Source organism: Camelus bactrianus, chromosome 5, assembly GCF_048773025.1.
Source record: "Camelus bactrianus isolate YW-2024 breed Bactrian camel chromosome 5, ASM4877302v1, whole genome shotgun sequence".
NCBI lineage: Eukaryota > Metazoa > Chordata > Mammalia > Artiodactyla > Camelidae > Camelus > Camelus bactrianus.
Window position 1 is genome coordinate 20761446 of NC_133543.1, and position 27402 is coordinate 20788847.

General features: G+C 34.9%; 1 protein-coding gene across 2 annotated transcripts in view; it reads right to left on the reverse strand.

The window, feature by feature from the left end:
• Window positions 1-27402, reverse strand: part of DPP10 (dipeptidyl peptidase like 10) — a 556919-nt gene that overhangs the window by 266269 nt on the left and 263248 nt on the right. For both annotated transcript variants that reach the window (XM_010973252.3, XM_074363531.1), the window contains exon 4: window positions 11612-11706. In XM_010973252.3, the coding sequence (XP_010971554.2) occupies window positions 11612-11706 (95 nt within the window). The remainder of the gene's footprint in view (window positions 1-11611; window positions 11707-27402) is intronic.

Below are 27402 nucleotides of genomic sequence, written 5' to 3' on the forward strand. Positions count from 1 at the left end.
ATAAGATAAGATAGGTTGACTAGGTCTCTCCAGTAACACATTACTTAAGTTCATTTTTGCTTTGATATTCCATCAGGTAAATATTAGAGGGTAGACCTAATTAACAGAGTTAATATTTTAAAGTATGACACGGATAATTCAAGTATTTATGCCATCAATGTGATTTTATATCTGGCATAGGTCAGGAGATGGCTAACAAGAGCTTTGCAATTTTCATATTTTTTAAAAAAGGAGAAACGATAATGATCAACATTGCTTTATTAAAAAAATAAAAAGTTAACTTGGCTGAATCTTCTTTAAAAATGGAAAAAATAGGAAAATACTAGTGTTTGAAAGATTAAATTTTATTGAGAGGTGATGAAATTTTCTTATGGATCAAAGGCGCATTTAAATTTGGTATGACATCGTTAGTTTAGCATTACCATAATAATCCCAAAGAACAAAGGGGAACATTGGTTAGAAACTAAAAAGAAATTTACTTGTTGAGATTTAATATATTCTGGCATATTCTTCAATAATACCATGTTTGATATCTACTTTTTCCTCTCTTCTATCGTTGATGAAATTATTGTATAAATGGTATAACATATATTTGCTGCATTCATCTTAATGGGCCTTGGATGCACAGAATTAGATTAATAATAACTTTTATCTCTTGACATAGTGTCATTCGTAATAGGGATGGCCATTAAAAATACAGATGTATTTTTCACTTGAATATCAGATACGCAACAAAAACATCATAATGTATGAAAATAATAACAAACCATATAATAATATGAAAATAAAATAAAAGAATGGAATATCCTACAGTAGTCATGAAAATTAGTGAACTACAGCTAAATGTAAATACGCACAAATCAGTAACAATGCTGAGTGATAAAAGCACATATAAGAAGATCACAGACTGCCGGATGCCTCTATTAAAAGTTCAAAACCAACCAAAACCAAATAGTATGTCATTTAGGCAAATATATATATAACCAAACTGAGTTAAACATTCACCAGAAATCAAAGGATATAAAAATAATTTCCAGAGCGAATTGAAGTTTGTCATTTACTAAACTTGCATTTTAATGGTCCAAAGCTAAAAGTCATTCACTGTTCATTTTGTCTGAAATGTCTACTAATAGATCCTAAGCTCAGTAGAGAACACCAGCTGTTTGCAACTATGACTGAATGACCTTTGTGTTCTTGTCTCCTGATGCCCACGTGCAACTGTTTTCTTATGGTATGCATCCAGGGAGAAATTTGTGGGTTATAGGGCATGGGAATGTCCCATTCACACAATAATGACAAAGTGTCACCCAAAGTAAAAACACAATTACCCTCCTGCTAGCAATGTATGGAGGCCCTGCTCTCAACATTCTTTCCAATTCTTCATAACATCAGAGTGAAACTGGCAATGGGGTAGGTGCAAAATAACTACATCTTTGTTGACTATCAATTTTCTGTTTGTAAATTATGTTAAGCATCTATTCATCTGTTCATCAATAAAATGTGTTTCTTTTATGAACAATGTATTTGTATCTTTTATTCATTTTTCAACTGAATTGAAAGAGTTTTCTATATTAATTGAACTAACATTTCTTCAGTTAATAGATGCTTTTCACCATGACTTTTTCATTTACTACTTGGCATTCTTTAGTGGGCTGAAATATCTGTCTCTGATCTCTAATTTTAACATGAGATTATAAAAGATACAGGATGCAAACAACAAAAATTATAGGATATGGACAATTCAGAGGAAGAATTTGAATATACAATTCATTTAAAAAAAAACAAAGAATAACAAGATTCAGATTCTCAGCTTTGAACATCAGTAATTTCTTCAGTATATTAACAGGTGGACTATTACACCTCATGCTCAAGATTCATAATAATAAACTGATTCTCCATTTGTCTCATTTGTCAGTATCCATTTAACAAGCAGAGAAATCACAAATGACCCTTCTCAGCCCAAGTAAAGAGCAATAGTAAAAGAAAAGAGTAATTTCAGATTTACTTCCCTGGTGGCACAGAACTTTCTGCTTAATTGAGGAAAGAAGGAGGTCCTGTAAAATCAAGTCAAATCCAATGGAATGACAATAAGGAATAATCAGGGACTGCCTCCGGATTCAATGTCTTGCGTCCAAATCCCCAGCTCTAAAGCAAGAAAAGGATTTTCTATTCTCACCTCAGTCACAACTGAAAACATTTTGGGTGTCCTCAACTGTGCTTAGGAGTTCCGTTAGGAATTCTCCAAAAATGTAAGGATATAAAAATATTCTCCAGGGTGAATTAGTTTGAGTTGCATTGTTATTTACTAAATGTGCATTTTAGAGGTCTGAAGTCAAAAGTTATTTCTTATATTGTCCCTTTTCTCAGAAATGTGAATTATTAGCTTCAAATGGCCAGACCAAGGTCAGATTAAGCTTAAGGCATGGAGAATATGTTCAGTGTGCATTTTTCTTTTCTTTTTCTTTTAGTATTAATTTCATTTCACTTTGAAAACTGAGGGAAAACTTTAGCGGTACATTTCTAACACTTTATGGGGCAGGTGTTTCTTATTAAGTAGGTATTTACAGCTAAGTGAGTTCATTACAGACATTTACTCACAACTCCCCACATTGTTCCTCCTTCCCCAACACTCATTATTCATTCCTTCTTTGACCACTGAATAATAGATACAGGTCTAATAAGAAATTTGAAATACAAAATATCTTTTCACTGGACTTTTGAAATGGTGGTGAATGAATGATTCCAGTGAGATTCAGGCTAAGTAGAAATATGTCAAAAAAAAAAAATGTTGCCACACATGGGTATCACTTGCAAAATCCCAATTTAAAGAGCATATGCAAAGGAATTCCTAGAAGACAAAATGGACTAATTGCCAATGCACATATGACAGGATAATGCGCAATGTCACACATAATTAAATGATTGCAAATCAATGTAACAATTAAGTGCCATTTTTCATCAGCCAAACTGATAATATTTAAAATGTTGGTATAGTGATAACTAGAGTAGATTAACAAGCAATATCATATACTATTCGTGAATCTGATTAAAGGAAGTTGAAACTATTAAATTTCAAATTGACATTTCTTTTGACCCAGCAATAAAACTGCTATGAATTTAGCTTATAAATATATTCCAAGAATGATTTCCAAGTATATTTACAGGAATATAATAGGAAATGAATATATGGTAGTAGATTATGCAAGAGACTCCTATGTACCCATTAAATGGTATTAGAGAAAAACAAAAAGGTTCATATAATAAAATCTTCAAGTTATATTTTAAGTAGATGAAATGGGGAGACCATCCATGCAGCTGAAATTAAATATACACACACACATGAGTGTATGTATTTTGAAATATACTGTTTATGTACAGATGTATGAAGACCCACAGACATATTTCTGGAGAAATTCTTTGACAAATATGTACATGCCTACCTTCAAAAAGGAATACTGAGTGATATGGAGAAAAACTTTTTTTATTCTATATGCATATATGCCAGCACTGTGCAGAAGAATGCTCTGTGAAAATGGAAAGTCTCTGTATGAGCATTGTCCAATGTGATATACACTGGTTTCATCTGGATATTAAACATTTGAAATGTGGCTGTTCTGACTAAAAATGAATTTTTAAAATTTTATATGATTTTAATTAATTTAAAAATGAATTTAAGTAGCCATGTTGCATAGGTCAATATACTATATATATTTTCCAACATCTTTACTATACTGTTCTTAAAACTGTCAGTGACGGAAATTAAGAATAATATTTATATTCTTAATTATATTATATTTTATAAAATATCAATTAAATGTTTCTATTTAAGGGGTATATATAATTATGGTACATAGCCAAGGGTAAGAAAGAAGAAAGCCATAGAATTGTAAAAATAGTATTAAACTGAATGAGAGCTTATAAAAATAAATGCTTTTTTTCTAACAAAGAGAAATTACCATGTGAATATGTTTATTTTGCTTTAAAAAATAACATATAAGGGTATATATAAATATGTAAGGTTACTCATCTGTATGAATTGAATCTTTATTTATTATTTCTTTTATAAAGAATAGAATGTGTAGATGGAACATATCTCAACATATTAAAGGCCATTTATGAAAAACCCACAGCTAATGTCATACTCAAGGGTGAAAAGCTGAAAGCCTTTTCTCTAAAATCAGGAACAAGACAGGGTGCCCACACTCACCACTTCTATTTAACCTAGTATTGGAAGTTCTAGCTACAACAGTCAGACAAGAAAAAGAAATAAAAGTCATATAAATTGGAAGGAAAGGAATAAAATTGTTACTACTTGCAGATGACATGATTCTATATATAGAAAACCCTAATGTTTTCACAAAAAAATTTAGACCTAATAAATGAATTCACTAAGGTTACAGGATATAGAATAATATACAGAAATTGGCTGCATTTCTATACACTAATTATTACTTATCAGAAAGAGATAGCAAGAAAACAATCCCCTTGAAGATCACATTAAAAAGAATAAAATACAAACTTAACCAAGGAAGTGGAAGACCTATAGTATAAAACACTGATGAAGAAAACTGAAAATGATACAAAGAAAGGGAAAGGTATCCAAGACAGAAGACCAGAAGAATTAATATCATTATAATGGCCATTCTACACAAAGCAATCTACAGATTTAATAGAATCTCTATCCAAATACCAATGACATTTTTCACAGAAGTAGAACAAATAATCTTAAAATTATGGAATCCTTAAATTCTGTAACTACCAAAGACCTCAAACTGCCAAAGCAATCTTGAAGAAAAAGAAGAAAACTGCAGGCATTAAGTTTCCTGACTTCAGACTATACCACAAAGCTACAGTAATCAAAATAGCATAGTACTGGTACAAAGAAACAGGCATATACATTAATGCAACAGAATACAGAACCTAGAAAATAAACCCACACACCATGGTCAATTCATCTACAACAAAGGAGGTAGGAATATGCAATGGAGAAAAGACAGTCTCTTCAGTAAGTGGTGCTGAGAAAATTGGACAGCTACATGTTTAAAAAATGAAATTAGAACATTTCCTCACACCATACACGAAAGAAAAATGAGTTAAAGACCCAAATGTAAGACTGGAAACTATAAAACTCCTAAAAGAAAACATAGGCAGAGCACTCTGACAGAAATTGCAGTGATATTTGGGGGGGAGGGGATCTGTCTCCTCAGGCAAAGGAAACAAAAGTAAAAATAAACAAGTGAGACCTAGTTAAACTTAATAGCTTTTGCACAGCAGATGAAAAGGCAACCTACTGAATGGGAGAAAATATTTGCAAGTGATATGACAGATAAGGGGTTAATATCCAAAATATATTTACTCTAAATTTGCCTTTACCAATGAGCCTTTTCCTTTTATAATGTTCATGTTTCTGGTTGTGGATTTTCTTTTTTCACTTAGAGTAGTCCCATTAACACTTCTTGGAAAGCTGGTTTGGTGGTACTAAACTCTTTTAACTTTGGCTTGTCTATAAAATTCTGATCTCTCCTTCAACTCTGAATGAAAGTGTTGCTGGCTAGAGTTTCTTTGGTTGTAGGTTTTTCACTTTCATCAATTTAAATATATTGTGCAACTCTTCTGGCTTGCAGAGTTTGTGCTGAAAAGTTAAGAGTTCCCTTGTATTTATTCTTTTCCCCTGCTGCTTTTTTTTTTTTTTTTTTTTTAACGAAAGTACTGGGGATTGAACTCAGGATCTTGTGCAAGCTAAGCATGCAGTCTATCACTGAGTTATACGCTCCCCCACCCCTTGTTGCTTTTAATATTCATCTCCTTATCTTTAATTTTTGCTAGTTTAATTTCAATGTGTCTTGGTACGCTCCTCTTTGGGTTGACACTGTTTGGTACTCTCTGTGCTTCCTGGACCTGGATGTCTGTTTTCTTTTCCAGGTTAGGGAAGTTTTAAGCTAATTATGTCTTCAAATACATTCTTTGCCCCTTTCTCTATCTCTTCTCCTTCTAGGACCTCTAGAATGTCAATGTCACTATCCTTGATGTTGTCCCAGAGTTGGTTGGTTGGTTAGGTTTCCCGACCTTGGAGAAGTGGCCTTTTGTAGGACACAGCCTATGCATCTCAATAGCATATTCCCTTCTGGTCACCGGAGCTACATGCTCTAGAGGTGACCCCTATTTTGGCTGCATGGGTTCTTCTGTTGTGGTGGGCTGACTACTTTGGCAGTCTGGGAAGCGCAGCTGGCTCCTTGTTTGGTTGGTTGTCAGGCCCTGACTCTTGTGCAGAGGCTGCCAGCTATTGGTTGTTGGGGCCATGTCACGAGGTGGCTGGGTATAGAACCCCTACTTGGGGCTGGTGCTGGCTCACTGGTGGGCAGAGCTAGGTTCTGAGGTGAATGGTTTTGGGGCTGGGATTCTTGGATCTAGTGTTGGCCTGCTGGTAAGTCAAGCCAGTTCCTGACATGGCTGACTATAGGTTCTGGGGTGTCCCAAAGCTGGGGTGCTAGCTCGCTAGTGAGTGGGGCTACATAATGAGACAACTGGCTGAGGAGTCCAAGGTATCTCAGATCTTGTGTTGGCCCCTGAAGGGAGGGCCAGGGTCCAGAAGGTCCTGTGGCTAGACCTGGCTGTCTGATGGGCAAAGAAAGGTCCTGGGGTCTCTGGATGCAGGGCCCTGGGTGTCCCAAAGCTGATATCAGCACACTGGTGGGTGGGGTTGGATCCTGAGGCTGCTGGCTGAGTTGCCCAAAGTGTCCCAAATCAGGTGTTGGCCTGCTGGTGGGCAGAGACAGAGACCAGGGGTTCAAAGGGCTGGTGCTGGTCTGCTGGTGTATTGACTGTGTCTTGAAAAGGCAAGCTGTGAGGCTGTGGTGTTCCTGGGTCTGGTGTCTGCCCACTGGTGGGCGGAACTGGGGTCCAAAAAATTCCCAGGGCTGGTGCTCACCCACCAGTGGGGTAAAGCCAGGTCCTGAAGCTAGTATCATCCTGCTGGCAGGCAGAGCTGGGTCCTAGGGTCTCTGGATGCAGGGTTCAGGTATCCCGGAGTTGGTGTCAGACCACTGTTGGGTAAGGCTGGTTCCAAGGCTAGAGCTAGCTGGTGGTAGGTGGGGCCAGGACCCAGGGGGATTTGGGGATGGTTTCTGCCCACTGGTAGATGGAGCTGGGTCCCAGAGTCTCTGGCTGCAGGGTCCTAGGGGTACTGGTTCTAGTGTCTGGGTACTGGTGTGTGGGTCTGAGACCAGGGCTGGGTCCAGAGCAGCTGTGGGCTCAGGGATCCTAAGGTAGCCTGTCTGCTGATGTGAGGGCTACGTTCCTGTCCAGCTAGTTGCTTGGCCTGAGGAGTCCCAGTACTGGTGCCTAAAGACTGCTGGGTGGGGGCAGGGCTGAGTCCCAAGGTTAGTAAGCTGGAGGGAGGTTTCCAAAATGTCCTTTGATAGCATCGGTGTCCACATGATAGCATGAGCTCCGCAAAATGGCTGCTGCCAGTGTCTGTGCCCCCAGGGTGAGCTGACGTTGCCTCTGTCTCTCTGGGAGACTCTCGAAAATCAGCAGGTAGGTCTGACCCATGGTCCTTTCAAATTACTGCTTCTGCCCTGGGTCCTTGAGGCTGTGAGAGTTTATGTGTGCCGTTTAAGAGTGGACTCTTTCCTACAGCTCTCTGCGTCTCCTGAAAGTAAGCCTCTCTGGCCTTCAAAGGGGACTTATCTTCTTGCTCCAGGACTCCCAGGCTGGGGAACTCAATGCGGTCCTCAGACCCTTTGCTCCTTGGGGAGAAGCTCTGCAGTTGTAATGATTCTCTTGTTTGTGGACTGCCCTTCCGGGGGATATGGGTCTTGAATTTACCATAATTCTGCTCCTTCTACTCATCTTGTTGTGGTTCCTTCTTTATGTCTTTATTTGTGGAAGATCTTTTCTTCTAGGTTCCAATCTCTATAGTTGCTCCATAAATTGTAATTTTGGCATGCCCATGAGATGAGATGAGCTCAGGGTCTTCCTACTCTGCCATCTTTGTATGCCTTGTCTGAGGACAGCGTTTTAACAAATAGATTTGCCATGATTATAGCCTGCATGTGGTACCACCTGGCTAGTCAGAAATCTGATAACCTTTCTTGATTTCAAATTTTAAGAGGTGAAATTTTGGTTGCCTTCATCCAACAATTGTTGGCTTGTGCCAGTGCATTTTTTTTCCCCCATAGTTCAGCTCTTTCTTCAAACATGAATTAGAAAGTAAGTTCCTTGATTTCATGGTGATACAAAGATTTTTATCTACCCTGCATCCCAAATATTCAGCGGCAGAACAAGTGAAAATTCAACAAAGAAAAATTCTAAAGTAGTATGCAAATCAACTCATGCTATCTCTATGTATGATAATTCCAAAAATACTGCTTGGTTCCAGTCAAAACAAGCATTACGTAATGACCTATAAATAAATAGTTGGAGCAAAAAATGTGAAGGTAACATTTTCCTTGATATCATTCTGCTGCTATATATGAATTCCCTCTCTTTGTTTTAGGCTATTTTGTAGCATACCTTTTAAAGCCAGACACTCAGTTTCCCTTTCCATATTGGTGCATAAGCTCTTATTTTTTAATCTTAATAATGTTTAAGCATATGGCTTGGAATCATGTTTACAATCCCTCTTTAATCTCAAAAAGTGATTTGATAGAACTATTTATGACTGCTGGTGTTTTCTGCCAAGACCACTGGTGATATTCAAATTATTGACAGTGGAAAGGATACAGCTAATAGTTATGAAACATTTTCCTCATTATGACACTGTGAATGAGCTTTTGTTTGAAATAGTTCTGGTTTTATGAGATAACATTTCCAAACACTTAGAAATGATTAAGAGCAGTTTGGGGGCTAAAATCACTTTTTTTACATAATTCCTCTTCAAAAAGTTATATACCCTTTAATTTCCTCCTTCATTAGAAGTCCAATTATCTTCAATCCAAAAGAATGCCTTAAGACAATTATTTCAGGAAAATGATTTACTTTTGTTTTATTTTTGACAACCATGGCCAATATCATTGTTACTCATAGTGTCTGCTAACCATGATTACATAGCTAAAAGTGCCCACAATTCATATGTAAAATGTATATAAGCAGGGAAATGACAATGTGAGGTTATCTTAATTTTTAAAATAAATTGGCAGTCACATTTTAGCAAAATAAGTCTTATTAAACGATAGGCTATTCTGTTATCACATTTTAAATAATATTTTTTTCTCAATTGCCTGCTACAATTTTATTACAAAGCTTTTCATAGTGATCTAATCTAATTAATTATAATTAAAATATTGCTAATTGCTCAATAAAAATATACACATGAATACAATTTTTATGCTCTGATAAGATATTTTTTCCCCTAAGAAAATGGCCTAAGAGAGAAAGTATATCCAGACTTTAGTCTAGCATGAGCTTAAAAACACAACTGTGTTTAATAGTGCTTGTCTTGGAGTTAGGAGGAGAAAAGGATTAAATAAGTTCCTTTGAATTCAGCTGGAATCATGGCATGTATTTTTATTTACAGTTCTGAGTTAACTAGTTTCAAATATAAGCTGCATTCCAATCTTTATCCTCACTCCCTTCATTGAATTCTGACACATCTAGGACTTATAAATTGCTTGATTACCTGTATTGTGAGATAAATGTCTTTAGGGAGTTTGTGAATCGTAGACAATCAGTAAAGTAGAGTATTTGTTAAATATGACTCGGTGGTAATTAAGAGTCATGGCCAACACAGAGCAGAGTAGAACTAGATCTTGAAATGATTTTTAAAAGATTGAATATAAAAGCATAAAGATAAAATGGCATTAATCAACATATGAGAAGAACTACAATGAGATGGGGTTGGTGTGAAGTATGAAATACCAACAAAATGGAATAATAACCAAAAGCTTTTCTTTGTTTTGTTTCTTTTTTGAAGTATCGTAGAGACTAGGAAAGCAAAGAATAAATGCTGGAAAAAAAGTAGATAATTAGTGACCAGAGGAAAGACCTCATTAGCTTGTGCAAGGAGATGATCAGTAAGGAACAGTCACACAACCAGACAGTCACAAACTGAGTGTCTATTCCTGAGTTACCTGCTTGACCACCAAAGGCCTATGCTCCTCATCAAAAATGTTACTTTATGATTGTTACTTTAGAAAAATGCATTTAATTTTAGTCTCCAAATGAGTCATAATGAAATTAATTCACTTTGACTTTAATCAGCAAATCATAGCATACCCTGTCATTAATACCCATTCCTGCTTTCTGCCTCCTGTCCTATCCCATATGGAGGGCTTCTCTGCTACTGATTTCAGCCTCTCTCAGTGATTCCTTAGCACTTTCTCTGGTATCCCTAAGACCATCTAATTAGGAAATAATAGATACTGCTCTATACTGTTTGTTCAACTTTTTCAGGAGGGTTAGCATGATCTCCTCCAAGGAAATCTGTATTCTTAGAAAATAAGCATTATGTCTTATATTTCTTTGGGATTCCTCAAGTATTATAAAGAGTTGTATTCAGAGGAGCTGTTCCCCTAATATCGGTGAAATAACTAATTCATTTAAAAACAAAAAAATGTCATTCAAAAAATGTTCATCAGCTGGTTGGTTTAATTTAGTCGAACAGATATATACGTACATAATCACTTCATGATTTCCATGAACATTTTTTTCTTATTAAATAAAAACACTTAACAACAGAAATTTTCAGTTCATCTCTCCTACCTGGCCATCCTGTAATTAACATGAAGATTAAATATTTATTCCAAATGTACAAGTAGGAATAATTACAAAAAGTATCTGATGATTTGCTTATCCTTTTAATTTGTGTAGGTCTTATGAGGCCTTATAATGTGTCTATTCATCATATGAACTCATCTAATAGGCAACACACTGAATTTCTGACATATAAAACAGTGATCACATAACTATGCACTATTTTTCAGTGGTGTTTGATAGCTAGATTTTGAACATCTGCAATAGCTAATTCATTGTCACTTAACAGGTTATCATAGTTAAATTTAACCTGAAGAGGACTGAATTTGTCACAAAGACAAAGTTCATATAAATTTGTACGAGCAAAATAAATACACTGTTATCTGAACATTTTGAGGCCAAACAGTGAAACTGGAGAAGGAAAATGACATTGATAGAATCCCAAATTATAAAATCAAAACACACCAACCTCAGCAAAAGGCCAGTTTTATAAAGCCTGCCTTTTCTTGATCTGGAAAACCACAACAGAATTTGAAAGAAGTCAGAAAGAATGAAAAGTAAAGGGGGAGAAAAAGTTAGGATAACTGGGGTTAGATTAACATTTTTTTTAAAATCTTGGCATCTGTCTGGCTAAGCCTACACAGGAAACATTGGAATAAATATTCATTCCAAGGAAGTATTATTCTTAGAAACACATTTATTCATTTACTGAAAAGGATAAATGGGGAGAAAACAAAGCAGATGGTCACATGGGTATTTTCTACCGACAGATCAACTGATTCTAATGATCTCTCAGCCCTAGCTTTTCACCTGAAAGGCTTTGCAAGTGCTGAAGCTGAGGACAAGACAGATATGTACGCAGAGAGAGCATTCTAAACAATACTGAAATGATTAAAGTAATTAATTATTCATTACTTACAAATGTTGTGTTTTCCAATAATAATGTAGTATCATTTGTTTCTATATTCAGTTTAATGACATGTCCATCCTCGCTTTTATACACCACATCTGTATCTGCAACAACAAAGATATTAACAATTGACAAACACATTGACGAGGTAATATTATGACTACAGAGGAGAAAATGTGCGTAATAAACAGACGCATTAGAACAATCACTGTTAGCCTTTAATAACCTGAACAGATTTCCATACTTGGCTCACGTTAATCCTCTTCACTGATCAGGAAGCCCGCCTAGCACATGGTCTATTATGCAGTGAAAACAGGGTTAGTGAGAGGGTTGCTCAGATTCTTGGTTTGACAAATGAAAATTAATTAAAATCCGGGCAATCGGCTGCCCATTCTGAGATGAGAAAGAAGGGTCAAAGAGAAGTGCCTCCAGTTTCCAAATAAGAAAGGAGAAAAAGAGACAAGTAAAGATTTCCAAGCCTCTATCTGAGTTATCCTTTAGGCATACTGAAAGATGATCCTCTACGATCTTTAAAATAAGGACTTTATCGCCCACAAATAAACTGGGTTATTTTTGTTATTAACTTTACCTGCTGTCCTTTCTAGTGATGTTAAACAGATAATAGGTCTACACACATAAGAAATATTTATTTTGACTTGTATTCCTTCCTCTCTTCCCTTTCCTTTCTATCCCATATTTATGAACGTAGCTCAACAGCAATGCTGGTCACCCGGGTTACTCATCTGATCTTGCCGGCTGACTCTGGTCTCCTGCCTTCCTGCTCTTGATTAATGCTTGCTTAATCAGTGGTCCTAGCTCAACTGGCACCTGTTACTTTTCTTCGTATTCTCAACTCTGGACCACTTCTTGATATGGATGGATATTCCCATCACAGATTAGCATAAATAGCATGCCTTAACAAATCAACCTTATAATATTTTCACAATAAATTAAGAGAAAGAGGACTTTCCCTTTCCACTGCACCAGGGAGATAAATGTAGCAAAAAGCCACTCAGTGAGTGGTTCTTCTCCCAGGGCACCAACACACTGCAGAAATCTAAATAGGAATGGAATTTGTGGGTTTAGGGAGAAAGAAGAGCCCTTTAGCACGAATAGCAATTTCTCTTCAATGGAAGACATAAAATAACATCTAGCTTTATAATTTCATAGTAAGAAGAAACTCCAAGCAGGTGATGGATTATATTAAGGTGAAGAAAGGAAAATTAATTTTTATTTCTCTAAGACTCAAAGTAGAAGAAAGTGAAGCTTGTTTGAGAAAATAAAGACTACATTTAATATTTTTAAAGTAAATTTCATTGGACAATTATTTAGACTTGAAAAACATCTACAGAGATTTGAGATTTATAAATACCTTTAGATCTGCCCTCCTGCAAATATTAGTATTAGACTTTCCATGTTGCATTAGTGGGAGAAACTTTTTTTTTTAATTTAACCGTGACTCTCTAGGTTAACATTTAATACAGATTTCTGCACAAATTATTTTAAAAGCATCTAGTATCTGCTTTTATTAATTCGTTTTAATTTTTTTCTGGTCTTTACAATCTGGTCTTCTGGCTGTCATATTTATCCTACTTTACTGTTTGATTTATAGTCACTAGTGGAATCTCCCAGTTTTGAAACTGCTATTATTGCATTAATAAATTACCTACTGGAACCATATTTCAAAACTGTCACCTCATATTTTGTTTAATATTAGGTAATGAAATATGAGTGAATCAGATCAATGAGTAAAGTGCATTAACACAGGAAGATTAAGGTAGGTGTACTTGAAACATTCTTAAAACAGTGTATTATGCATGTCTATACAGTACTTTGATTAAATACTTTTTCTTCCTTTTCAGCTCATTGAAAGTCAAGAGTCAATTATCCCGAACATAGATTCAATTCAATTAGTTTTTTTTCTTAATGAGAGGATGTGACAAGACAGAATCACTGTCTAGCCTCTCCATTTGATCTACAAAAATGTATTTTTAGTGTCTGCCTGCCCCACCTCCCCACAAATGATTTCTCCTGTCATTTCTGTCCAATTCCTTTTTCCATAATTTGCTAGCCAAAGGAAAGACGTAGTAATATCCTAGTTTAAATTCTTTCAGATAAAGGCAACCTTTTATTTTATACCTAGTCCACACAAAGCAGGCAGTAACATGCTTCACATTACAGTTCAGTTCTCAATTTGCTATTGAAACTGAGAACTGAGGCCTCTGTATCCACCCCAACTGTCAGGACCTACATCTGTAAGATTTTACTTTTAATGCTTGCAAGTTCTTGTCCATGAGGAAAAGGCTTATAAATCAGTACAGAACTTTTTTTTTTTTTCAGAAACTTGCTAAAAAATAATTTACCTGAGTCATAAGCTCCTAAAACTGAGCACATTTCTTAATTATCAAGCAACTGTTCACTTAAGATTCACTTCAAGATGCTTGCCTCCCTGTGTTCACCCATCCTAGACCATTACATTATGAAATGCACCCAGCTCTATAAACAGCCCCTCAGATTGAGAGACCTGTCTTAACAATTCAAGTCTAGATTCCCAGCCTATACATAACCTCACCCCCACCCAACTAACTCCTCCTTATGGACACTCTGAGACTGTCAAAGGTTGTTCTCCCTGACTGCGGTAGGTAATAAATTCTGCTTTGCCTAACAGGCTATTGTGGGTGTTGACAGTTGACAAAACTCACCTTTTATGAATATCAATATAAAGTCACTTTATTTTTTATGTTATTTATGAAATTATACATTTAATTTTGACATGATGATTCACGTTTAATGCTTCAAAATTAAATCTCTATTATCTATCATCTACCTGTGGAGAGGATTTTTGAAAAAGTGGAAAACAATCTTGGCAATTCAATTATTTGAAACATTTTAATCCAAATATGATTTTTGTTTAAAAAAATCTATTTTTAATGTATCTAAAATAAAAATTCTACAGCATCAATTTTTTTAATTCACAAACTGAAAAATTGAAAAAGAAACAGTAAAAGAAAATAATGAAGTGATTATCACTGAAAATGCTCTAATAAATATAGGAAGGGTTTGTTAAATATCAAGTTAAGATTTAATCATTAATTAAACATATCAATGGTAAATCTAGAATACCGAGCCAGTCATAACTGAAACACTGAAGGTCCTCAACCATCTCTCCTAAAACCCAGTAGACTAAAATTAGACTCCCTACATTTTTGGCTACATCCTCCCTCAAAGTGTGTATATTTATACACACTTAAGTTCATTACATCTTCTCTATTTCTTCATCTCCCATATTAATATTGTGCTTTATAGCATTTCACTTAGAATTTTGTTTGAGTTTTTTAAATGTTCTCTATGTCTCTACTTTTTTCCCAATCACACAGTCTAACATATTCTAAACAACACTTTGAATTCTCTTCTGCATTCTGAATACAATCGTGGCACTCAGATTACTCACTGTGTGACCACAACATATTTTCATAGTTATTAGCTCCTGATATCCTATAAAATCTTCCAGAGCATCCTTTGTTTACAACTGTCTCCTACTTCCCTCCCATTCTATTTTGCTTATGATACCCAGGAACAAAGGGCAAGGTCCTGCCCAGAGTTTTCACCTTTTTCAAAGTATTATTAGATTTTCAACACTTTTAAAAGTGCTCACTCAACCTCTTTTCTGAGATCCTATACCAGTCATTTAATATTTAATCATATAATTCCTTTCATATGATTTTACTTTTTTTTTTATTTCATTGGATGTGTTTGTTTTGGGTTTTCAATTACTCTACACATTCAAGAAAGGCCCTATTTCTTGTCCCTTTCAGAAGTGAATGTATCCACACCCACACATCTTGCAGTCTACATTAACATGAATTTACTATTCCAAGTGCCTGCATTAATATGGCTTTAATATTTCAGAAAATCCTTGCCAGGAAGATGAGGTTGCAAATAATTTCGTCGTTTTTTTTCAGGGACTTTCTGAAAATCCATTTATTTGAAAAATAGGCTACTCAACTAATGCTCACTAAAGTAAATCTCTCTTTCTCAGAATAATACATAGCTCAAACAAATGGCTGTTTACTATTCAAGAACCTCTCCCAAACCCTCACCTCTGTAAATTCACCAATCCTAAGATCTTAAACACAAATTTCATCCAATACTAATCAATTCTACTTATTGAAAGACCTGTCAACATAGACCCCCAAAAGCTTCATGAACATCCCTCCTTTGCCATTCCTTTTGGGGAGTATGCTGCTTACTGTTGGTCAAGACAGCGATCTCCTTTACCAAAGTAAGCAACAAATTCCACTGTGCTTCATCACATTTAACAGGTTATTTGGGTGCTAATTTAGGGGAACCAGTATTCAGCAGTTTGTCACATCTGTAGTATATAATATGGCACCTATCGCATCGAAGGGGCTTAACTCTTTCTCTCTGCTACAACATTAAGTCTTTCCACTACATTTATCATTCATATTTTATTTTTCCTCTTATAATTTTATTTAGAAATACATTTAGCACTACTGACAAAGACTCCCTTCTTGACCTAAATTTAATCAGGCTCCTCTGATCCCTCTTCACCACTAGACCTCCACCTTGGCCTGCCTTTAGCAAGAATCCTGATAAGTCAGTTTACTGATGACCCTTGATTTGTTCCATCTACTGTCCCTCACACTCTGCTTCTGGGCTATAAACCCCAGAGTATTTAGAGTTGACTTCATTCTCTTTTCCTCTATTGTAATGGTCTCTCCTTTATTGTAATAAGTTTTGAATGAAGTCTTCCTTACAATTTTAACGAGTGGAGGGAATAATTTTTCTTTAACACAACCTTACAAATCCAAATTTAGATAATCCACTTTCATTACGTTCATACTGATATCAAATTTAAATGGTGGATTATAGGTTGACATAAACTAATTAATACTGATTAAATCAATATAAATCAATATAATGGTACGTGTTAGTGATTCGATTAAGATATTAAATAAAATATTTGATAACATATTTAATATAGTTTTATATTTTATATATGTATATATATACAGAGAGAGAGTATGTATGTTAGTATGCTAGATCAGGGTTTGCAAACCCGGGCTATGGCTGTGGTAGATTTTGGTACACCACGTTTATTCATTTATTCATTTACATACTGTGTACTGGAGCAGCTTTTGCACTATAATGGCAAATTTTAGTAGCTGCAACACAGACTGTATGGTTCACAAGCCTAAAATATCCACTCTGTGGTTCTTTAAAGAAAAAGTCTGCTGACTTCTGTGTTGAACTATTGATCGTTTGCTTCATTCAAAGAACATATTTTTTACTTACCATATTTATAAATCTGAGTTTAGTCACCAATCACTGCAGTGTCACTAGAAGAATGTACTTTCGGGTCCCCAAAATACCTACATACTTGAAAGAATTTTTGTTCTCCAATCTGGCATAAGAAATATATTTACCTCAAAATGATTTGAGTTCCTGGGAAATAGGATAAAGATAAGTGTACAAAATAAATGCATTTTTCTAAAAAGTAAGCAGGATAAAAGCCATCATCATTTAAAAGTTGTCATAATTCTAAGTAATCATCATTAATTCATACAGAAGTGTATCTTATGCATGGCACTTCCTGTGATAAAGAGCCCTTTCCAGGCTAGATAATGGAGCAGTTGATGGCCACTCAACTAAATGATGTTTTTTTGATTTGCAGCTAAATTGTGAATAGCAGTAATTTTCATATGATTATTTCATTCTTTTGATTATTTTCAAAAAAGTACACATAAGAGAAAAACAAACACCACTCTCCAGACTTTCAAATATCTCTTCCAACCAAAAGGTTTGTTTGCACAGCAGTAGCGTAAGTACCTACTTGTAACTGGTTCTTAACTTTCTTCAGTTAAAACCTTCAAAATCACTAGAGCTTTACCAAAGCTTTTTTAACTTCAGACTCAACTATCTCTGCTTGAGTGGTCTGGTCTACTGAAGTCAGTGAACAAAGGGAAAACATTCACGTGTTCTCTTCACTGAGCATCTCATGTGAAATGAGCATAAATGTTGGTTGTGTTTCTATGATCATAAAGGTCTAGAAGTCTACACTGGCACCTGAAAAGAATAGAGCTTATTTTAAGGAAAAATGTGAACTGAAAAATGTAAAGAAAAAATAAGAGGCTGGGAAAATATCTAAATCATTCCTCTGTCTAATTTTGTTTTTGTTTTAGTCAGCCACTAACTTGTCTCCATTTTACCTCATTCTGTAAAGATTAAACTGGGCTGATCTCAGTCTTCAAATGTACATTTGGAGGATGGCAGGTCACCAGTAATCCTTTGCAAGAAAAGAGTTTTCATATTACGGGATCCCATTCCTGTAAGGCGCCTCACTATATGAGAAGGTATCATCCAGCCCCCACCATATTGCCCTGTGATAATCTGTCTGTTGTTATGAGTAATAAACTCTTTGTCTCTGATCCAAAGGCCTCATGTTTATATGTATGTTACTTGACAAGTAGGGTGAAACCTCAGACCGTTCAGTTACCCACAAGCTATCTTTCCTCAATTATAAACATCTCCCCTTTTTCTCTCAAGGTTTTAATTTTAATATTAATTTCTACATCACTAATAACATGGCCTCAAATTGCATAGTGACATTTCATTAACTTAACCATAAATCAAATAATCTTGCACCAAACTTGTAAATTAGAGACTCAAAATGGACATTAACTCTACACATCCAATTTGTGCTTTAATCTTGAAACATTGTCATTTAAAGCTCTTAAATCTACCATTTAAATTGAACAGATTATACATATATATGTATAATGTATATATATGTGTTTGTGTGTGTGTGTATATATATATATATATATATCTGTGCAGACTTAACCAGTCATCACTTGGCTATTTTGTTAACCTACTTGGATCCTTTGTGGACAGTCCATGCATTTTAGTCAGTTTTGATTAAATCCTGACATTGTCCCACTGACAAACATATTTACTCTCTAGTATATTCGATAAAGTTATGTTCTTCCTACCAAGATGTGATGTCTTGAAATTGGTCTCACAGTTCAATAGACATGAATCTTGTAAACTTTGCCTATCTAGTGGTAGCTCATCTTAGGCAGATTCTTTTCCTATAAAAATGTTTTTCTAGTCATGTTTAATATTAGAACCCTCAAGAAAACAAAAGAAAAAGATATAGGTGATCAAAGATAGTAACTTTTTGCTTCTTTTCTGATTATAAAGTAATATATATTCATCATTGAAAACTTGAATAATGCTAACATACCAAGGAAAAATAACTGTGAAACTTTTAATGTGTTCCCTTATAAAACATGCAGTTGAAATCTCAAGGTACATCATGGTTTGCATCCCTTTCTCTTCACTTACAATTATAAATTAGGCATTATGCCCTATCATTAAAAATTCTGCACTGGCTATTTTAAATGCCTAATACTTTCAGCTCCAATTGACATTATAGAAAGAATAAATAAATTAAAACTTGATAATTGGAAATAAAAAGAGATAAGTGATAATATTTAGAAAGAGAATTTTAAAAAGTGTAGATGTTTTAGCCCTGAACAGTTTTACAAAGCAGCACTGAGGAATTCTATTGTCTGACAAATAATTCATACATCTAAACAACAGATGCTGTGACTTTCAAATGCATAATGGCATATCTTTATCAAATTCTACATTTTCAATTAAATGTCTAGAAATTAAAATTGATAACTGCACTCCAAGAAGTATATAAATTAAACCATATCTGAGACTTAATTGAACAGGAAATTGACTTAGTTGAGTAAAATGAAAGTATTGCATTGATTTAAACAGAAACAACATTGAAAAAAAGTGACAAAAAGACTGCTTAAAAATGCACATACTCAAAAACAATCAGACCCTGGAAATTATAACAGAAATATAAAATACATTAAAATACTTATAGGATGATTACCAATATAAGAGTACTGTAGTCAGTTCTATGGTTAAGTTTAGTGGAAATGAGGCAGTAACTTTGGACGATAACTTTGGGTTTTGAGTTTGGATGAAACCACTTCTTATATTTAGCTGTTATTTTTTTTTAAACAGTGTTAAAGTTCATAAGAAAAACTCAGTTAATTAAAGAAAAATGCTGCTGAGTCCAAGTTGGAACTTAATCATATTCTGTTATATGCCTAAAATGCAATTTATCTAACTATAAGCAGCTATTATACAAACTTACATTCTTAGGAGAAGACTGATCAGATATGAACACATGGATAAACTACTGTTACCATTTTCTACATCAGGGTAGGAGTTGGGAGAAAAGTAAAGGATTATTTCTGTTTCAAGTATTGGAATCCCTGACCGAAATGGACTTAAGTCAAAAAATGATTGTACTGTATGTCTGGCTTCCAGGTACTGCTTGATGCTGGAGCTCAAATGATGTCATCAGGGCATGGGTACTATCTTATACTTTTCCCTTAGACGGTTTCATTCAGACAGGCTTTTCCTTCTAAATCAAAAGGTGACTAAAACCTTGTGGCCTCTAACTTTCAAGACCACCAGGAAAAATTAAGATTCTTTTTCTAGAATTCTCAATCAGAGATTTGCTGCTCTCTTTGGTCCTGATGGGGCCGGGTAAACATTCTTGCCCTGGGTTTTAGGGGTATGTGATGTACTAACAGGCACAAGACTAAATCTCATGTCCACTTCTGCTCAGGGTTGGGTATTTGATTTTAAAAAGAGAAATCATTTTGTGGATGTAAGAAAAGGGTCAAGGTTGGCTAAGTGAAACAGACAACAGATCTATTATACAGTGTATGTGCATTGAGGAAGACTGACTATGTTTACGAAGGGTGTTATTTACAAAAAGAAGGCCTCTCCAAGCTTATTGTAAAGTGGCATTTTATCACGCAGGAAAGAGTAGCACAATTAATTGTGTGTGTGTGTGTATGTGTGTAATGAGTACTTAGTAGCAAAAGAATAGGTCCATAAAAGGAAATATATATTTAGTCACTGTGAAAATTCTGAGAAATTTTTTCAGTTTATTTGGGGTCCTGCCATACTCCCAAGGCACACTTCCCTTAGAGAAAAATGATTTTGCCCCAAAGCACAAGACTTTTGCGGACCATTGGGGAAGCTTGCCAGGAGGAATGTGTGTGCTTGCCAGGATGTGTAGTCAGAGATTCCTTCTACTGAGAGTGGGGAAAACATGTTGGCAGCAGATCAACCTGAAGACTGCTGAGGAGATGTAGATGTATGTCCTGGAAGAATCACAAATCTCCATCACAGTTTCAAGTCTCCTGTTGAGTTGTTAAGAGATATCAGATTTGCCAAGGAACGGACCGAATTTACAAGGATAAACTCTAAACATACTATTTAAAATCAGTCATTTAGTGTTATAACATTATTGTGGTGGTAAGGATGATTTTTATTACTGTACTTTCCTCAAGCTACTGACCTCAACCCAAACTCTGATCATCATTAACCAAATCTTGAAAACTAAACATCGTGAGTAAGTGAGAGGTCCATCTCTCCATGATGATTCCTCTTCAAACAACTATATCATTTATTTAAATATATACACGTTTATATATTGTGTATATATGTGTGTATATAAGTGTAATATATATTATATTGTAATATATATATATATATATATATATATATATATATATATATATATATATATATATATATATAAAATGAAAGGAGTATGTTTTAGAGATGTGAGATAAAATCAAACTCTTCCATTTCTTGAGCATTTATTTTTGGATATTGGCTACCTGTAATTTACCCTTGTCATTTGAAATATGAAAAAAAAATTCAAATTAAATTGTTGGAACATAAAATACTCTAACGCATGTTAAAAAATGCAATATTTTGTAGCGAGTACACGCCCAATAAGTGATCCCGGGTTTGCTGATAATGAAGGTAGCAAAGCGGATTATGATGATTTAGCTAGCACTCAAAAAAATATTTTCCACTTGTCCTATATTCCATCCTTATTAAGTCTTGCCATTAATCCTTAAAAAGGTCATGTATTCTTTGTAAAAGGAAATAGTCAAATTTCCCTATTTACCACATTACTTAGAACTGAGTATAGAGTTGCCATTTATGTGTCTCATTGAATTAATGTCTAAATATTTCCATTTTCTGCACTGTGTAATCACCATATACATTTGATGACGATTAGACAAGAAGAATAGAGTGAAATTCCAAGGGTTAGTTACTCACTCAACAATATAAGAAAAAAAAAGATATTAAGGTCTAAAGCCAGTGATGAATGGAAACCAACTCAATGTTGCAAATTAGTGAATAGATAAACAAATCTGTAATACAGTCATACAATCTAAGATTATTTGTAATATATGGGAATGAGCTAATGATACATGCTACATAAAGGATGAGCCTTAGAAACAATCTGACTGAAAGAAGCTAGTTTAAAAGACCCACATATTGTATAATTCAATGTATATGAAATGTTCAAACAGGAAAATTCATAGAAATAGAAAGTAGACTAGTGGTTGCCATGGGTGATGGGGAAAGGGGCATGGGAAATTATTGCTAATGAATATTGGGTTTCTTTTGGGGGGCAATGAAAATACCTTGGAAATGTACAGAGGTGATGGTTGTACAACTCTATGAATACATTAAAAAACAATGAAGTGTATACTGTAAAGGAGTGAATTTTATAATGTGAATTGTATCTCAATAAAATTGATATTAAAAAATAAATTAATTAGGAGAAAGTTAAAGGAGACCAAAGAAGAGAAGAAGGCTGAGATGCCAAAAGTTTAAAGTAAAAATTTTTAGATTTGTTTTGGCTATGAAGACAAAACTGTTAGTGGAATAGAAAAAGAAATGTATGCACTATTTACCTGGTGTTTGTCCCAACTATTCAAGGTAAAGCTAAACAAACTCTTCGTCATCTTTGAAACAAAAATGGTTTGTTTTTGTGTTATGGTTGCTACCTGTAATTCACCTTCTCCTTTACTTTGAACTGTCTCATCCTTACTTCTATTAATGCAGGGATCGACACACAATAGATTGTCAATAAACTATAAATACTTAACATTAGTCACACGGATATATGAGAGTATCTAACTGCTTAATCAGTAATTTTACAGATTACTTCTATAAAAGGAGTCCTGAGAAAAAAGTTGACAACCTAATCAGCTCTAAAATATTCTGAAGAGCTGGAAGAACCAGAAAGGTCATCTTGCCTAATCCCTTCATTTTATCAATGAAAAAATAAAGCCCCAAAAGTTAGGTGAACACACTGAGAAATCAGGATTAAACTCCTGACTAGGATTCCAAATCCAGTCCAATTTCTGCAATGCTGGCTATCTGTTAGCTAATATCTGATTCTTATGCTGTTTCCTAAAGCAGACCCTCCAGTCTGTGTATTCTTCTCCTTCTGCTCAGCTTCAAGGTCTCAAGAACCTCCTTTTGAAGCTAAGAGAGTCACTACTAAGTCATAATTGAGTCGTGGGTGAGCACTACCTTAGTTACGTTGCGACATGAAGCATCTTCCCTACTGCTGTTTCCAAGATGGCCTCATGGAAGTCTGTTGGGGGAGGGGCCCAAGGGTAATGGTGCTCCATCCACTCCTTGGGGTGAGTGTACTGATGATAGAATTACTGTGGGGAAATGTGGATTAAACAGAGCCTTTTGGGACAAATATTTCTACATTTTATCTTATTTTATTTATTTTTTTGAAGGGGGAGGTAACTGGATTTATTTATTTATTTTGTGGAGTCACAGGGGATTGAAGCCAGGACCTTGTGCATGCTAAGCATGCTCTCTACTACTTGAACTATATACTCTCTCCCACACATTTTATCTTCTAAAATAGACACAACCAACAGTTCACATTTCTCATCTTACTAAAGGTACTCTGGGTTTTCTTAAATTCTCTATTCCTTGCCATACCTCCAAATGTAATTTTTTTAAATCCACATCATGTTTAATTCAAGCCACCTATTTGCACAGATGGGCACCTGCTTGCCTACTTTTATACAAGAGCTAAAGATCGAGGGCTGACAAAACATGAGTTAACTGTCGCTTCGCTTTGTTTCTCCAAGTTTGAAGTGAGTTTAAGAATCAGAGAGAACAGATGTCTCTCCTGAAGGATTTTATTTCACCCTTTTTGTCCCCCATGATCTTTTAGAAAACATAGATGCTTTGCATTGAAAATTACGCTTCTTCTTCAAAATGCTCAACCTTCCTGTCCCTCTTCCTAATATGACACTTACTGTACGATTCATTAAGCAGATAAGAGATTCATCTGTAGGTCCTGCCTCACTTCACCTGCATTTTACCTTCGTAACATTTGCTCTGGGAGCACAAAAATGATAAACTAATAATAGATAACTGTGTTCACAGATGCAGGTAGAATATAGAAAACAAGTAATATTTTTTGTCCTTATCAAAGTGTTCTGATAAACAATGAACGAAATAATACACACAATTTTTCAATGTATGGTTAGAATTGTCAATCAACTATTTAGTGTTTACCATGTTCCCTGAGAATATGAAGGGGAAGAAAATAGCAACTAAGATCTAGTCAGCAAAATAAAATAAAGTTATGCGGCATACTAAAAAAAAATTATTAACTTCTACAATAGGAAAGGCATTTTATTAGGCATTTGTACTTATCTCATTGAATTCTCACAGTAATGGCCCTGTTACATAAGAAAATTGAGCCTCAGGAAACCTAGTTAACTGGACTAATATTATACAATGAAGAGAACAGTGGAGCCAGAATTTTGATGGGAGACGGACTTTCAATACAATTTGGCAACAAGAGTTGAAAGAGCTGCTCCAGAGGATGCTACTGCCTGATCTCTAACCCCTTCCAGCTCACACTCCGCCCACTGCTGGCTGCTGTCCTGAACACAGAGACAGCAGTTGAAGGGGCACCTCTTAGAAGTCCTTGCAATGTCCCATTATGGGAAATAACTGAGATCTGACCAGGGAAAATTCAGGAGTGTATGCTTCCACGTCTAGTCTGCAGGGTGCCTGCTGCTGCTTCTTTCAGCTTTGTCAGTGTCAGCGATCAGAATCTGGTCAGAAAATGAGACAGCAACATAACAGTCTGTGGCCAACAATGGAGCTCCTCCCTGTTTGACTGGTGCAGACAGACCCACCTCTGAAGCTCAGCATGGACAGGGTGATAACTTCTAAAGGGCTGAAAAAAGACCATGGCACTGGAGCAAGCTTGAGTCTTCCTACTCTTACACTAGACCCTCTGTCATCATATCAAAGATTAATATATGTGTGCTTTCACTTAAAAAGTAATTATGTTATTTTTTTCCATTTTTATTATATTAAAATACTCAAAATTTACCACCTTAATTGTGTACAGTCAGTGTACACCAAATTAAGTACATTCATACTGTTGTACAACCACTACTGTCCATCTCCAGAACGCTCTTCATCTTGCAATGCTGAAATTCTATATCCATTATGTAACAACTTTCCAATCCCCTCTTCCCCCAGCAATCATCATTCTGTCTCTGTGATTTCCACTACTCTAAGTACCTGTATGTGGCATCATACAGTAGATGTCTTTTTGTGGTGGGTTTATTTTACATAGCATAATGTCTTTCAAGTTTCATCCAAGTTTTAGTTAATGCCAGAATTTCCTTCCTTTTTAGACATTTCATTGCATGTATATACCATTCATCAATAGGAACCTGAAATGTTTCCATGTTTTAACAATTGTGAATAATACTGCTGTGAACACGGGTGTACAAATATCTTTTTAAGACTTTGCTTGCAAAACAGACTCCCAGACATAGAAAACAAACTTATGGTTACCAGCAAGGGGAAGGGAGTGGGAAGGGATAAATTGGGAGTTGGAGATTTGCAGATACTAACTAATATATATATAAAACAGATAAACAACAAGTTTATACTGTATAGCACAGGGAAATATATACAATATCTTGTAGTAACTTATGATGTAAAAGAATATGAAAATGAATATATGTATGTTCATGTATGACTGAAGCATTTATGCTGTACACCAGAAATTGACATAACATTGTAAACTGACTATACTTCAATACACACACACACACACACACACACACACACACACAAAAGAAAAAAAAAAAAAACTCTGCTTGTAATTGTCTTGGTAATATACCCAGAAGTGGAATTTCTGGATCATATGGTAATTCTACATTTAATTTTTTGAGGAATTTCTATTCTGCTTTCCACAGTGACTGCACAATTTCACATTCCCACCAACAGTGCATAAGGGTTACATCTTTGTCAACATTCATTATTTTCTGGCTTTTTTTGTTTCTTTGTTTTTTTTGTTTTTGACAAAAATCATCCTAATAAGTGTGAGGTGGTATCTCATTGTGGTTTCGGTTTGCATATCCTTAGTGTTGTAGTGATGCTGTGCATGTTTTCATACACTTATTGGCCATTTGTATACCTTGAAAAAGTGTGTATTGAAGTTCTTTGCCCATTCTTGAATCTGGTTGTTTGGTGTTTTTATGTTTGAGTTTTAGGAGTTCTTTAAACATTCTGGATATTGATCCCTTATCAGATATACGCCTTGCAAATATTTTCTCCAATTCTGTGGGCTGCCTTTTCACTCTGTCAATAATGTCTTCTGATATGCATTTTAAAAATTCATAAAGTTCAATTTATCTATTTTGCCTTTTGTTCATCTGTGATTTTGGTGTCATACACACACACACACACACACAATCACTGTCAAATCCAATGCTGTGAAGCTTTTGTACTGTTTTCTTTTAAGGTTTTTATCATTGTAAGTTTTCAGTTTAGGTAATGGTTCCATTTTGACTTAATTTTTGTAAACAGTGTAAGGTTAACATCGAGCTTCAGCATTTTGCATGCTGACATCCAGTTTTCCCAGCACCCTTTGTCAAAAAGACTGTCCTTCTTCCCATTCTTGGCATCTTGTGAAAATCATCTGATCACGTATGTTAAGGTTTATTTCTAGATTCTCTATTCCATTGTTATGTATGTCTGTCTTTATGCTAGTACTACACTGTTTTGATTACTGTAGTTTTGTAGTTAGTTTTGAAATCAGGAAATGTACATCCTCCAACTTTGTTCTCCTATCCCAAGACTGCTGTGGCTGTTCAGAGTCCATTATGATTCCTTATGAAATTCAGAGTGGGTTTATCTATTCTGCAAAAATCATTGCTTGGAGTTTGGTAGGAATTTCATTAAACCGTAGATCACTTTGGGTAGTACTGATACCTTAATAATACTAAGTCTTCCAATCCACAATCATGGTATATTTTCCCATTTATTGATATCTTCTTTAATTTCTTTCAGGATTCATGAGATTTCTTTAACTTTTAGTAGAATTCACCATTGAAGCAATTAGATTCGGTTAGGAAATTTTTCATTACTGGTTCAATCTTCTTATTAGCTATAGTTCTGTTCAGATTTTCTATTTTATCACTTATTATTGGTTGCTTTTGTGTTTCTAGGAATTTGCACATTTCATCTAGGTTATCCAGTATATTGATGTATACTTGTTTATAGTACACCCTTAAATCCTTATTTCTTTAGAATCAGTAGTAATGTCTTCACCCTCATTTTGATTTTAGTGATTTTGATCATTCCTCTTTTTCTTAGTCCTTTTATTTAAAGGTTTGTCAATTTTGTTGCTCTTTTAGAAAAATAAAGTTTTCATTTCATTGTTTTTTTTTCTATTACCTATTTTGCTTTTCTCCTCTCTAACCTTTATTATTTCCTTTCTTCTTCTAGCTTTGGGTTTAGTTTTTCTTCTTTTTCTAGCTCCTTAAATTATAAAATTACGTTGTTAATATGAAAGCTTTCTT